The sequence below is a fragment of the Macaca fascicularis genome, chromosome 10 (assembly GCF_037993035.2).
Source record: "Macaca fascicularis isolate 582-1 chromosome 10, T2T-MFA8v1.1".
NCBI classification, from domain to species: Eukaryota; Metazoa; Chordata; class Mammalia; order Primates; family Cercopithecidae; genus Macaca; species Macaca fascicularis.
Window position 1 is genome coordinate 69,737,800 of NC_088384.1, and position 16,004 is coordinate 69,753,803.

At 43.5% G+C, this 16,004-nt stretch overlaps 1 protein-coding gene across 12 annotated transcripts in view; it reads left to right on the forward strand.

Moving 5' to 3' along the window:
* BFSP1 (beaded filament structural protein 1) overlaps positions 1-16,004 on the forward strand; it is a 79,723-nt gene that overhangs the window by 16,235 nt on the left and 47,484 nt on the right. For 9 of the 12 annotated variants that reach the window (XM_074004729.1, XM_074004726.1, XM_074004732.1 and 6 more), the window contains one exon: positions 14,507-14,635. In XM_074004729.1, the coding sequence (XP_073860830.1) occupies positions 14,507-14,635 (129 nt within the window). Of the gene's footprint in view, positions 1-5,532; positions 6,003-14,504; positions 14,636-16,004 lie in introns of those variants that run through there. The other 3 variants (XM_074004727.1, XM_074004734.1, XM_074004737.1) reach the window with 2 other exon arrangements.

Consider the following 16,004-nt stretch of genomic DNA (forward strand, 5'->3'; position numbering starts at 1 on the left):
AAATTATATTAATGGATTTGCTAATGCCAAACCATTGTGGCCTTCTATGATACATTCTGCTTGAGCTTGAGGTGTGTTCTCTGGAACTACTGCTACATATGGTTTATTGGTCATTTACTTAGGATCTTTACATTTATTTTCACAAAGAAGATAGGCCTATGTTTTATTTTGGTTTTGTGTGTGTGATATCCTGGGCCAGTTTTCACCCTAAAATAAAGAATAAATTGGGACTATTTTCTTCTTTGCCTTTTCTCTGAACAAGTTATATAAGGCAAGACTTACCTGTACCTTTAAGCTTTGATAGTATTGGCCTGAGAAACCAGCCGGTCTTTAGACCTGATCTTAAAAATAAATCTAACAAAGTCAGCCTTAAACCAATTTTTGTATTTTCTTTTGTTCTTCTCAAGTTTTCTATTTCTCCAGTCAATTTTGGCACTTTGTCTTTTTTTTCTAGAAAATCATGCATTTTGGCCGGGCGCGGTGGCTCAAGCCTGTAATCGCAGCACTTTGGGAGGCCGAGACGGGTGGATCACGAGGTCAGGAGATCGAGACCATCCTGGCTAACACGGTGAAACCCCATCTCTACTAAAAAAAAATACAAAAAACTAGCCGGGCGAGGTGGCGGGCGCCTGTAGTCCCAGCTACGCAGGAGGCTGAGGCAGGAGAATGGCGTAAACCCGGGAGGTGGAGCTTGCAGTGAGCTGAGATCCGGCCACTGCACCCCAGCCTGGGCGACAGAGCAAGACTCCGTCTCCAAAAAAAAAAAAAAAAAGAAAATCATGCATTTTATGTAGATTTTAAATTGGGGGACATAATAGTGAACATAATAGTTTCTATTCCCTAATTATCTTTGTGCCAAAGATAATTAAATTGTCACTTCTCTTGTATTTACTCAGACTTGCCATCAGAAATATATATATATATTTGTATTTTTAGTGGAGACGGGGTTTCACCGTATTAGCCAGGATGGTCTCGATCTCCTGACCTTGTGATCTGCCTGCCTCGGCCTCCCAAAGTGCTGGGATTACAGGCGTGAGTCACCGTGCCCGGCCCGTGTATATATATATATATATATATTTTTTTTTTTAACAAGTCTTTTCAAAGATCCCAATTCTAACTGATATAAGATGAGCTCTCTACTAATAAATCTGAGAGGCCTTGATGATCACCTTATCTAAAGTAGTTTGCCACCCCACTTGCCCCCACTGTCTATCCTCTTTCTGTTCTGTATGATTTTTAAAGCACTTATCAGCAACTGACACATTGTATATTTGTTTAGCTGTTTATTGTCTCTTTACCCCAATAGAATAGCTGCTCCACAAGTGTAGGTACTTTGTTTTCTTCATCACTGAATTGCCAATGAATTTTTTGAATATCACTTGGCACATAGATGATAAACACTAAATATTTGTTAAAGTTGTTGATTGAAGTAATTGTTCTTTCATTGAGGATTTTTGTTTTTGGTTTTTTGTCTACCCTGTGAATTTTATTCCACAGATTTTAGTTGTTCTTGTTGAATTTGGCATTTCATCCTCATGGTTTCTTCCCCACCACTTTCCTGAATCTGCTTTTACCCACATGACCGAGGAACCTCACATTGCTAAATCCAATGGCCAATTTTTAGTCCTCATCTCATACCACATAGTCAGTCATATCTTCTCTTCACTTTGAAACACTTTACTTACTTGACTTCCAGAATCTCACACACTCTTCCTGATTTTCCACCTACCTATCTGGTCCTTTTCAGGCTCCTTTGCTGGTTCCTCCTCACCTCCTGACTGCTGCTCTCCAGAGTCCCCATGCATACTAAGTTCTTAGACTTCTTCTCTTTACTCTCTACACGAATTCCCTTAAGTTCTGATTCAGTTTCATGACTTTAAATATCTTCTCTCTGCTGTTGGTTCCCAAATTTATGTCTATCCTTGACCTCTCTCCAGATTTCTGACTTGTGGATGCAACTGTCTATTCAACACTTGCCCTTGGATGTTTTGTAGACATCTCAATTTCTCATAATTAAAACAGAAATCTTGATATTTTCCCCCAAATCTTCTTCACCTCCAGTCTTCCTCATCTTGTAAATGTCAGTTTCATCCTTCCAGCTTCAGATTTATCCTTGTCTTTTCTCTTTCATATCCCACATCAGTAAATTCTGTTGGTTCTACCCTCAAAATATATCCAGAATTCTATCACCCCTCATTACCTCCATTGCTATCACCCTGGTCTAACTCACCATCACCTCTAAACTGGATTATTGCAATGGTCTCTTGGCTGGTCTCTCTGCTTCTGCTATTCTCAGCACAGCCACGAAAGCCATCTTGTTAAGCTGTAGGTCAGTTTACGCCACTTCCTTGCCAAAAATTCTCAAAGGCTTCCTTTTACTCTCACCGTGAAGCCAAATCCTTATGGAGGATTTGTAGAAATCCTGTGGGATCTGTCCTCTGTTTGCCCTTCCTGACGTCATCTGACCTGTACTCTATCCTCACCTGCTCCACTCTTGCCATGATGGCCTCTGCACCCTTCCTTGAACAAACCAGGCACATCCTATTACATTTATTCTTCCCCATGTTTAGAACGCTCTTTCTTCAAGAATCCAAATGGCTTTCCCATCGCTTCCTTCGGTTCTCTACTCAGATGTAACCTCCTCAGTGAGGTCTTCCCTGACCACCCAGTCTAAAATTACCAGATGCCCCACCATCCTTCCAGTTCCCTTTTCTTTATTTTTCTCTGTAACGCTTTTCACCACTTATACTCCATTTTTCACTTGTTTATCTTACTTACTTTGTTTTCTCCAATTGAATATAAGCTCCACAAGAACAGGGATCAAGGATTTTTATTTTCTTCTTTTTTTTTCTTTTTGAGATGGAGTCTTGCTGTTGTTGCCCAGGCTGGAGTGCAATGGTGTGATCTCGGCTCACTGCAACCTCTGCCTCCGGATTCAAACAATTCTCCTGCCTCAGCCTCCTGAATAGCCGGGATTACAGGTGCCCACCACCACGCCCAGCTAATGTTTTTGTATTTTTAGTAGAGATGGGGTGGTCAGGCTGGTCTTGAACTCCTGACCTCAGGTGATCCACCCGCCTCGGCCTCTCAAAGTGCTGGGATTACAGGTGTGAGCCATCGCACCCGGCCTTATTTTATTTTTTTCACTTCTGTATTCCAGGGCCAGAAGAGTGTTGGCACAGAGTAGGTTGTCAAAACATATTTGTTGAATAAATAAATGAGGAAGATTGGTGGTGTAGATGTACAAGTGATTTCAGGTACAGACGTGAAGCTTAAGGGTAGCAACCATCTGTGAGCTTGAGCACTGATATAGTTTGGATGTTATCCCCTCTAAATTTCAAGTTGAATTGTAATCCCCAACGTTAGAAGAGGGGCCTGGTCGGAGGTGATTGGATTGTGGGTGTGGATCACTCATAAATGGCTTAGCACCATCTCCCTGGTGCTGTCTTTGTGACAGTGAATGAACTCTTGCGAGATCTGGTCATTTAAAAGTGTATGGCACCTCCCCGCCTTCCTCCCACTCTCACTGTGTGACCTGACAGCTCCCCCTTTGCCTTCTACCATGAGTAAAAACTCCCTGAGGTCTCACCAGAAGCCAAGCAGATGCTGGTGCCATGCTTCCTGTACAGCCTGCAGAACCGTGAGCCAACTAAACCTCTTTTCTTTATAAATTACCCAGTCTAAGGTATTCATAGCAATGCAAGTATGGCCTAATACAGGCGCTAAGCCACATACTAAAGCCAGCAGAGTGAAGAGTTGGAATGAACCTGGGACCGAAGGCTCCACCATACTCGCCCTGAACTGCCTACCTCTGGACTGCATGTCATCATGTCAGGGAAGCAGGAGCATAGGAGAGCCAGAGTGGCACCATTTTAAAATCAACTCCATCTTAAAACTGGCAAGGCACATTTCTTGTCTATCATGACCTGTGGTTATATGATGTTTACAGCTGAGGAAACAGCTTAACAATGCCTGCAAGGATAAACTATGACAGAAAAAATGTCCACATGTCCTGGTATTGCAAAACAATATATGCTTTTAAAATGATTTTAGTTGGCCGGGTGCAGTGGCTCACGCCTGTAATCCCAGCACTTTGGGAGGCTGAGGTGGGTGGATCACCTGAGGTCAGGAGTTTAAGACCAGCCTGGTCAACATGGTGAAACCCCATCTCTACTAAAAATACAAAAATTAGCCGGGCGTGGTGGTGCGCACCTGTAATTCCAGCTACTCAGGAGGCTGAGGCAGGAGAATAGCTTCAACCCGGGTGGCAGAGGTTGCAGTGAGCTGAGATGGCGCCATTGCCCTCCAGCCTGGGAGACAAGAGCGAAACTCCATCTCAAAAAAAAAAAAAAAGAAAGAAAAACAGACTGTAGTCATGCTTTCATGTACTTATGCACTAAAATGCCAAGAATAGTTTTCTTTAAGTCCACAGACTAATACATTCTGTGACACTGTCAGCCCCCGACAGGTAGATATAGCTTAACTTTTATATAGGTAAGACCCTATATAGGAAAAATTTAAAACAAAGATGAGACATTTCTCCTCTTGCTTTCTGAGGACGCCCTACTCTGTAACTAAGTAGCTTTTAATAAACCTTCTCTTCTCACTATACTCTGTGACTTACCATGACTTCTTTCCTGCACAAGGTCCAAGAACCCACTCTTGGTGTCTGGGTCAGGACCCCTTTTCTGGCAACAATTAGAGAAAAATAACCCTTATGTGGTTAAGCCTATTGTGTGCATCAAAAGCAGTCCTGAGTGGTACTACCTCATGGCCTGGAAAGGTTGAGAACTATTCTGAGGGTAAATAGAGAAATGGGCTTGGGACAGATCCCCATGGTTTGGATCTATGTCCCCACCCAAATTTTATGTCTAACTGTAATCTCCAGTGTTGCAGAAGGGACCTGGTGAGAGGTGATTGGATCATAAGGGTAGATCCTTTATGAGATCCTTTTTTATTTTATTTATTTTTGAGACAGGATCTTGCCCTGTTTCCAGGCTCGAGTGCAGTGGCACGATCTTGGCTCACTGCAACCTCTGCCCACTGGGTTTAGCGATTCTCATGCCTCAGCCTCCTGAGTAGCTGGGATTACAGGTGTGTGCCACCACACCTGGCTAGTTTTTGTATTTTTAGTAGAGACAGGGTTTCACCATGTTTCCCAGGCTGGTCTCGAGCTCCCAACCTCAAGTGATTCACCCTCCTTGGCCTCCCAAAGTGCTGGGATTACAGGCATGAGCCACTGTGCCTGGACCATGAATGGTTTAGCACCATCCCTTTGGTGCTGTTCTCATGGTAGCGTTCTCCTGAGATCTGCTTGTTTCAAAGTGTGAAGCACCTCCCCTCTCTCTCTTGCTCCTGCTCTGGCGATGTAAAACGTGCTTGCCCTTGCTTGCCTTCTGCCATGATTGTGAGTTTCCTGAGGCTTCCTCAGAAGCAGAACCTGCCATGCTTCTTGTACAGCCTATGGAACCATGAGCCAATTAAACCTCTTTTCTTTAGAGATTACTCAGTCTTGGCATTTCTTTATAGCAGTGCGAGTGCAGACTAATACACCTAGGAACCCCAGTAATTCAAAGATGTGATATTGAAGAGGATACTTTCTAGAGGCTGAGAAGGAGTAACAAACATGACAAAACACAGAAGCAACTGGATTCATGGAGCTAAGATCAAGTGCTGCAAAAGGGAAATATGGACCTGGCATACTGGCTCACACCTGTAATCCCAACACTTTGGGAGGCCAAGGCAGGAGAATCACTTGAGATAAAGACTTTGAGACCAGCCTGGGCAACATAGTGAGACTCTATCTCTACAAAAAATAATTTCAAAATTAGCCTGATGTGGTGGCATGTGCTTGTAGTTCCAGCTATTTGGGAGGCAAGGGCAAGGAGCCCAGTAGTTTGAGGCTGTAGTGAGCTATGATCATACCTCTGCACTCCAGCCTGGGTGACAGAGCAAGACCTCGTCTAAAAACAAACAAACAAAACCACCACCACCAAAAAACAGTAAGTATAAGAATCTATTTTCTTTTGTAGCAATACACAGTTGGAGACTGGTTATTTTACCAAGGTTTTGACTGAAATGTTATGATTTTAGACTGATTTAAAAAAAAATTGAGGTTGACTCCAAGAACTGATAAAAGCCCTTTGAGGAAGACTGGCATCATGCTTGGTCTATGCAGTCTCTGTACCTGGTAAGTAAAGAATGTCCCTTTCTAATGGCCCAAGATAACCCTAAGTTATCTTGGGACCTCCAGAGGAGAGGAATTCACCCAATTCATACAGGTATTTGCAGAAACAGATAGATTTGTGGCTGGGCTTGAGGCTTTAAAAAGTCTAAATCTGAGATTCCCTATGGAAAAAGTTTCAGCAAAGCCAGTTTAAGAGAGCCTATAAGGCAAATAATTATTATTGGTGCACTTTATGCAAATAATCAGGCCAAGAATAGTAAGACTAAGATTTATTTTGCAAATAAATTGATCCTACCATAATTTGTTTTTAATAAAAATGAGAGACTGGAGAGAAAAACATTATCATACACCCGCTATTAGATTCTAGCCTTGTCTGTCGTTTTTGAGGGTTTTTCCTTTTTTTTTGCATTATTTTCTGCAATTTGGACTAGATTTTAAATTCTTTCCAGGCTACAACTCCAAACTAACATTCTCTGGATAGATTATGCCCACCATTAATATTTGTTTTTGCCCTGTTTCCATAAAAATGCCTCTATTGGCTGGGGGCAGTGACTCATACCTGTAATCCCAGCACTTCGGGAGGCTGAGGCAGGCAGATCACCTGAGGTCAGGAGTTTGAGACCAGCCTGGCCAAGATGGTGAAACCCCTGTCTCTACTTAAAAAAAAAAAAAAAATTGGCCGGGCATGGTGGTATAAGCCTGTAAACCCAGCTACTTGGGAGACTGAGGCAGAAGAATTGATTGAGCCTGTGACGCAAAGGTTGCAATGAGTTGAGATTGCGCCACTGCACTCCAGCCTGGGCAACAGAATGAGATGCTGTTTCAAAAAAAAAAGAAAAAAAAAAAGAAAAAGAAAAACAATGCCGCTTATTAAAAATCCACTTGCTTTATGTTTTAGACAGCAGGAGACTGGTTTTCCAGCCAATTCACTTAGATTCCAAATGCCTTCAAATTTCTTTTTACAAGCATTGTTAAACTAGGCTTAAGCATTGTATTAGTTATCACTGGGTACTATTTGATTTTTAAAATAATTGTTTGTTATATTCAACGGGGGTACAGATGGTTAAAGTTTATGTCTTCCAGGCTTCAACAGTTCTGAATCAAGCTAATAATGGCCCAAATATTCCAATCCACACCATCCCAGGAGGAGCCCAGTTTTTACAGGTCTTTAACACAGCAAGTGAGAGATTTCAGTGCCCTCAAAATTAGGCAAGGACGACAACCCCGTTCAGCAGGAAGCAGCTTCGGAAGATGGGATCTTTGGCCCTGTCTCCTGAAGAATAAGAAGGATGAAATCTCTCTGGGGGAATCGAGATACAGTAGGAATGGGACAGAATTCCTCCCTCATATATAGATATTTTTACTATTTTTTCCTTAATTATATTTAATTTTTTATAGAGACAAAGTCTCACCGTGTTGCCCTGACTAGTCTCAAATTCCCGGATTCAAAGCATACTCCTGCCTCTGTTACTGGAAAAAGGAGTTAATATGGTTTGACTCTGTGTCCCTACCCAAATCTTTTTGGTTTGTTTGTCTTTGAGATGGAGTCTTGCTCTGTCACCCAGGCTGGAATGCAGCAGTGGCATGATCTCAGCTCACTGCAACCTCTGCCTCCCAGTTTCAAGCAATTCTCCTGCCTCAGCCTCCCAAGTAGCTGGGATTACAGGTGCCTGCCACCACACCTGGCTAATTTTTGTATTTTTAGTAGAGACAGGGTTTCACCATGTTGGCCAGTCTGGTCTTGAACTCCTGACCTCATGATCCACCCGTGTCGGCCTCCCAAAGTATTGGGATTACAAGCGTGAGTGGCTGCTCCTAGCTGAAACAAAGAGCTTCTTTCTTCTTTGTTTTTTAAATGGAGTCTCACTCTGTTGCCCAGGCTGGAATGCACTATGGTGTGATCTTGGCTCACTACAACCTCTACCTCCCGGGTTCAAGGGATCGTCCTGCCTCAGCCTCCTGAGTGGTGGGCACTACAGGTGTGCGCCACCACACCCAGCTAATTTTTATATTTTTAGTAGAAACGGGATTTCTCCGTGTTGGCCAGGCTGGTCTCAAACTCCTGTCCTTAGGTGATCCACCTGCCTTGGCCTCCCAAAGTGCTGGGATTACAGGTGTGAGCCACTTCGCCCAGCCCCAAATCTTATCTTTAATTGTAATTTCCACATGTTGAGAGAGGGACCTGTAATCCCCACGTGATTGGATTAAGGGGGCGGTTTCTTCCATGCTGTTCTCATGATAGTGAGTGAATTATCATCAGATTTGATGGTATTATAAATGGTAGTTCTTCCCGCACTCTCACGTGCTCTCCCTCTCTCTGTCACCTGTCACGATGTAAGACATGCCTGCTTCCCCTTCTGCCATGATTGTCAGTTTTCTGAGGTCTCCCCAGCCATGCGAAGCTGTAAATCAATTAAGCCTCTTTCCTTTATAAAGGAAAGCCTCAGGAAGTTCTTTATAGCAGCGTGAAAATGGACTAATACACAGGTCTTGATCCAGACCCCAGGAGGGGATTCTTGAATCCCGCACAGGAAAGAATTCAAGGTAAGTGGTAAAGTGTGATGAAAGACAAGACAGTTTATTGGAAGCTACTCTGTCACGGAGTAGCACATTTTCAGAAAGCAGGAGGAGGAACACACCATTTTTGTTTCAAGTTTTTCTCATATAGGTGTCTTGTCTATGTAAAGACTAAACTAAGCTGTGCCGATGTGCAGGTGGGCCGACAGCATGACAAAATTTTTTATTCTGTTGATTTAAAGAAAACGATCTTTGGCATTTTAGTGTGGAAGTACATCAAAGCACAAGTATAATGATCTTGAAAGCATATCTTGTTATTGGTATTGGGACATCTAGGCTTTCTGTTGTTGTAGGAGTTTGTCCTTGGAGGCATTATCAGGCTGCCTCCTATGTTGTAAACCCCTTAGGACCATGGGTTGTGACTGGAAAAGAGTGTGCCTCACTAGTTTTAAGATGGAGTTGATTTTTTTTTTTTTTTTTTGAGACAGAGTCTTGCTTTGTCACCCAGGCAGGCTGGAGTGCAGTGGCGCCATCTCGGTTCACTACAAGCACTGCCTCCCAGGTTCACACCATTCTCCTGCCTCAGCCTTCCGAGTAGCTGGGACTACAGGCACCCGCCACTATGCCCAGCTAATTTTTTGTATTTTTTGGTAGAGACGGAGTTTCACTGTATTAGCCAGGATGGTCTCAATCTCCTGACCTCGTGATCCGCCTGCCTCGGCCTCCTAGAGTGCTGGAATTACAGGCGTGAGCCACCGTGCCCGGCCAAGATGGAGTTGATTTTAAAATGTTTTCACTCTGGCTGTCTTAGGCTCCTGCTTCCCTAACACCTTGGCCTTTCAAAGTGTTGGGATTACAGGCATGAACCACTGTGCCCGGGCCCCCTCCTTCATAATGTTAAACCATGCCTTTTACTTAAAGAATTCCAGGAATTGGCCTTAGGAAATCTAAATATCACACCAAGGAAGGAATGCTGAACAATTGACTTACAGCCTTGTTGATGCTGGCCAGACCATCAGATGGCCCATTACTCAACATAACCATCACAACCAGTTATGCCACCTGCATACCCTACCCCTCCTGTGCTTCACCCAGCCCAGCCTGCATACCCTACCCTCCGTGTAAATGCTCATGCTTTGCCTAATTAAAAAAGCCCTACCTGCTCTTTTTGGAAAGTCAGTCAAGGAATTCTCTTTTTCTCCTGTGCTACCTCCCTTATGCCTGGGCATAAGCTCCACTGAAGCCTCGCCTGGGAAAACTCTTTTGTCCTCATGTCTATTTCTATTGCAGTGAGAGCCCAGGAATGAGAGGTTGGTAAAATATTGACTTTCCTCTTTTCACATGACAAGAACACAAATGATCAGATTATGTAACAGATACATTTTTCAGCTTAGGAATGCAGTTTGTAGGTGCTAATGATCATTTTAGTATTTGAACCTTTGTCTGGATGCATGGGAAAGTCTTAAAATGCTATTTGCCCTGAAAACTTGATTGGTTTCAGTTACTGGGGAAGCCTATTATTACAGCTGCTAAAAGCTTGATGATTTTTGGAAAAAGAGGGATGTTTTACTTTTTTCATGAAGGCTTGGCTATTCCACAGCACTGTGAAAAATATCAGATACATCTGTATCTTTAGGTGGTGGATATTGAGGAAGTGGTAAGAGGTTCAAAACAGAATTGTGGTTTTAACTCCCTATGTTATACCCAACTCTGTGTTGATTTAATGGGAACTCTCATACTAATTTTTTTTTTTTTTTTTTTTTTTTGAGACAGAGTCTCGCTTAGTCGCCCAGGCTGGAGTGCAATGGCGCGATCTCGGCTCACTGCAAGCTCCGCCTCCCGGGTTCACGCCATTCTCCTGCCTCAGCCTCCAGAGTAGCTGGGACTACAGGCGCCCGCCGCCTCGCCCGGCTAATTTTTTGCATTTTTAGTAGAGACGGGGTTTCACCGTGTTAGCCAGGATGGTCTCGATCTCCTGACCTCGTGATCCGCCCGCCTCGGCCTCCCAAAGTGCTGGGATTACAGGCGTGAGCCACCGCGCCCGGCCACTAATTTTTTAAAGTTAGGTAATTTATTTCTTGTCTTAGTACTTCCTTTAAAACCAGCATAGAGGCTAGGCGCGGTGGCTCCAGCCTGTAATCCCAGCATTTTGGGAGGCCGAGACGGGCGGATCACAGGGTCAGGAGATCGAGACCATCCTGGCTAACACGGTGAAACCCTGTCTCTACTAAAAAAAATACAAAAAGCTAGCTGGGCGTGGTGGCGGGCGCCTGTAGTCCCAGCTACTCAGGAGGCTGAGGCAGGAGAATGGCGTAAACCTGGGAGGCGGAGCTTGCAGCGAGCTGAGATCCGGCCACTGCACTCCAGCCCGGGCTACAGAGCAAGACTCCACTTCAAAAAAAAAATAAAAATAAAAAATAAAACCAGCATAGAATAGACACAGGTCTTTTGTTTTGTTACATTATTATCTCTAAAGGGCTGATCTATTAAAATAACTATGTAGAGGTACTTCAGCTAATTTGATTACCTGAAAACAATAATGTGGGACTGTGGCAGTGGCTGTGCTGCACCCCCGTACCCCCTCAGCACTCACCTCTTATGTGCTAAAGGCTGCTTACCCTAAACCATCTGCCACTTTCAGTCCCACAAGTGCTACACAATTGGGAGTTGGGGTTGTATAGGGAGCAGCCCTCAACCAATGATGGATAAGGGGTTGGTGGATAAGTACCCAGCTTCGCATCCCTTGCCTGGGATATCTCTGTGATACATTCTACTCTGTCTCCTAGAACCCTTAGATACATTGAGATCCAGTTGCCCGCATGGTGATGGTGGTCATCCTCCCATCATTGGCTATTTTCCCTTCCCCCTCTCACCTCCCCACTCCTCTACTGGTGTCCTGGGATCATGTCCAAAATACAATACTTGTACTCAAATCCTTGCCACGGGGTTGGCTTCTCGGGGACTCCAAGCTAAGAAGGATGCTTAAAATAAACATAGACCACGTGCAAAAAATAAAGGCAGATATTCGTTAAGCACTTACCATATGCCAGACAACATTTAACTCTCACAACAACTCTTTTGGGAACTTCTGTCACCTTCAGTTTATACATGAAGCATGTGAGGCTTAGAGAGGTTCAGTGTCTTGTCTCAGTCATGCAGCTAATGGATCATGAAGGATTTAAATCTAGACTATTTAACTTAAGCGGACATAGTTTTAATGACCACATGTCCTACAATAGCATATCAAGTTGCTTCTCATATCTTCACTGGTACATAGTTCATAAGCTTTTGAGGGCATTTTGCTGGTGGATTTTTCTGATAGATGAACTGATAGATTTTTTTGTAACCTATCAACAGTAATAATGTTGCATAACTTGGATGAGTCTGCATTCACCCAATGGAAATCTAAGTCACATGCCAGAAGGATTTTGTTTTCCAGCCACATCAAGAAGTTCAATAATGTTTTATTTTCTCCTGTCTCTTCTAAAATGTTTTTGCAGCTAACCACTGTTCCTGCTGTTTTTCTTAAAACTGGCTGCCCAGCTTAAAATTCATTGTGTGATAAATAAAGGTCACCATGTATGCCCTGATAACAAGCTGGATTGATCCAGGGTTTTAGCTGGTTGTGATGCTGTGTGAGGCATATTCATTCCTGATAACATTTCATGGGCTCTGGATGACCCTTCTTTGAACTGAAATGCTCTTTTGACTGCTGACTTTATCAAGTTTTTTCTTTGTTACACGTCAAAATACGCTCTCTGCTTACCGCCACTGTTGGTTTTCAGAAAGAGTGAAACAAATGATTTGTGGTTCCTAGAAAATGTTATAAAATTGTTTCCCAAGTTAGGTCACTGCAGTTACAAAATTTTTGTTTCAGTAGAGGAGCTGGCCAAAAACAACAGAGCCAATGGTCAGTCATTATTCCAGGAGAAAAAAAATATTGAGATTAGCTAGGAGTAACTGCCTCCTTTTCCACTGAAACATAGACAGATTCCTCTAGTGGTGCCGAAACTATTTTGAGATAAATCTCTCTCTCTTTATTTACTGGCTGACTTCCCTAGTTTCTGAAATTGACTTATAAAGTTTTGGAAGGCATTTTAACTTTATAAGGCAATTTATTACAAATTATTTTTCAGAAACATCTTGAGCCAACTAGAAACGAAAACAAGCCATGTTCTCGGGCTATATACTCTAATTCTTGTCTAATTTTTTAAAACTTGGCATTTAAATTTAGGGTTCCATGTTAAACAATACACTTAGGAAGACTCTATTTGAGCTTAAATAGACTAAGGAAAGAATGCCAAAAGTTTCCATCACCAGAAATATGGTATTATTCACAGGTAATGTGATGTTAGCAAATGTTTAACAACTGACTTTTCTTTTTTTTTTTTTTTTTGAGATGGGGTCTCACTTTGTCACCAGAGCAGGCATGCAATGGTGCGATCACGGCTTACTGCAGCCCTGACCTCTTGGGTTCTAGTGATCCTCCCACCTCAGCCACCTGAGTAGCAGAGACTATAGGCGCATGGCACCATACCTGGTGAATTTTTTTTCTTTTTTGGTAGAGATGAGGTCTCTTGATGTTGCCTAGGCTGGTCTCAAACTTGTGGGCTCAAGCAGTCCTCCCATCTCGGCCTCTAAAGTGCAGGGATTACAGGCATAAGCCACAATGCTTGGCCAACAGCTGACTTTCTAGGAGAGAAATATCTTCATTTGTAGTGTTTATCAATTCCTGTGGTGTAGATACTCTCACCATTTCCAATTTCAAGCTACCGATGAGGTGTCAACCAGCTTGCAAAATTCCTGAAAATTTAGCAATTGGCTCTCATGAGCTCCTCAGAGGCAAGTCCAGAACACTTCTGCAGGCGACTCAGCCATCTAGTGCCCCAAATGCAGGCAGGGGAACATTGATGTGTTGACTCTGCAATGCCCTGAAATTGATTTTGGAGGTTACGAGGACATCAGGTAGCAAACCCTCACAAAGTGGCCCTTTTGGATACACTATGTATGTCACCCCAAAACTCAGGTTACCTTGAAAAAATAATGTACCCTGAGAGAATTTTGTCCAAAATATCCTATTTAATTGTCGTTCTTGCCAAGTCATACAATTAGGGTCACCGAGGACAGTCCAAGGGCATTTGAGAGACAAGGACCACTCACAACTCTGTGGCTCTGGTTTAGACTGCTATGTTCAGCAAAGGCTGACCACAGAACAAAATAAGCAACCCAAATCCAACTTGGATGCTACCCTTTGTAATGGATTTTGTTTTCAGTTGACGTCTGAAAAGCCACAGCTATCGAGGATGCCTGGGAAGTGTCTTCATTAGCTATCACTTAAGGACATCTCTTATTTTGTTCATCTTCTTAAAATAGAAAGCTCTTTTCCAAGGAATTAATTTTTTCTTTTCATGTATCTTGTAACTACAGTCTTTCTGCTGACTGGTGCACTGTTCTCTTTCTCAATAAGTGTATTTTTGTTCTGTCCCTATATATTTCCTCTAATGATGAAAGACAATGTAAACCTAGCCGTCATAGCAGAGAGCAAAGTAAATTTCCATTTTGGACTGCTACTAAATTTGACCATGCCCCTTGAAACAGCCCGGTCAGCAAACATGGAATGAGAGGGCCTGGAGCTGCTGGTAAGATCCCTTGCAATGATCCATCTTTGGCCAAGCACTATTCAGCTTTCCCATTTAAGAGTTTCGAGACAAACCTCCCAACGTGCAAAAACTTTATCTTTTATTTCAAATTTCTATACAATATTCACTAATTCTTTTTTTTTTTTTTTTTTTTTTGAGACAGGATCTCACTGTGTTGCCCAGACTGGGGTGCAGTGGCTATTCACAGGCACAATCATTGCTCACTGCAGCCTTGAACTCCCGGTCTCCAGTGATCCTCCCGCCTCAGCCTCTCAAGTAACTGGGATTACAGGTGCATGCTACAGCTCCTGGCTCCAATATTCACTCATTCTTTAATTTATTTTATTGGGCATCCACTTTGTGTCAGAAGGTTTTTAACTAGTTGATGAATGAGATTTTGTAGCTCTCAGCGTTCCTAATATCTAATGGGTCAAATGAATCAACAAAGCATGGTGAAGTGCCCATGGTGTAGTAGCAATAGTGGGAAACTATTACTACCTATACGCTTTAAGGGAGAAGGAGGAAAGGATCTTGGAGGAGAGATTATGCTCAGAGCAGAAGGGAAGCAGGAAGGGAGTCTTTTTGATCTCCTGACAGTGACTCCCATTTGCCAAACCCTACAGGAAACTAGAGGACATGAGACACACCCGAAGGTGATGCAGTCTGGGAGGGCCAGGCTTTCCGTGTTGAGAGAGGCATGGAGAAGGATGGAGGGCAGACCCCTGGGGGGATCCTCAGGTGGAGAATGGCCACTGAGGAATGCCCAGCATTGCTATCAGCCCTGCCCTCAAAGAGCTGCAGTCTAGTGAAGATGCTCATATGGCAGGTCTGCCAGGTTAACAGCAGGGGGCCATAACTGAAATGGTGTCTTGGGGTATGGGGGGCGTGGGTGTGCAGAACTGAAGACCTCTTTAGACATCTTCCTCCATTATATTAATATACATGAGGGGTTGGGTGGGAGGTGTAAAGGAGTAGGGAAGATGTTGGTGTCCAAGCTGAGGGTGACAGGAAATGGAGAAAAGGATGATGTATGCTGGGTGAGAAGTAAAGCCTGATGACATAAATTTCAAATAAATGAAGGCACAGAAGTCAGCAGGAGTTGACCATGAGCAGGCAGGTGGTAGAGGGTGGAAGAGCAGGAAATACTCACATCACTTGTAGCTCCTTACCAAATGAACTAACAAGTCAGATGGTTGGAATAGGTCGTTCTTCGAATTTTGACCAGACCCTGCTAAACAATGGCGATCTTCTGTGAACTGACCATTTTAAAAATTTCATTAGAAAACTTCATGTGGGCCGGGCGCGGTGGCTCAAGCCTGTAATCCCAGCACTTTGGGAGGCCGAGACGGGCGGATCACGAGGTCAGGAGATCGAGACCATCCTGGCTAACACGGTGAAACCCCGTCTCTACTAAAAAATACAAAAAACTAGCCGGGCGAGGCGGCGGGCGCCTGTAGTCCCAGCTACTCGGGAGGCTGAGGCAGGAGAATGGCGTAAACCTGGGAGGCGGAGCTTGCAGTGAGCTGAGATCGCGCCACTGCACTCCAGCCTGGGTGACAGAGCCAGACTCCGTCTCAAAAAAAAAAAAAAGAAAACTTCATGTGGAGTTTATGTCTGAGGGGGGCGTTGAGGGGCTTAAAATGTATAGTATACTCCTAAAC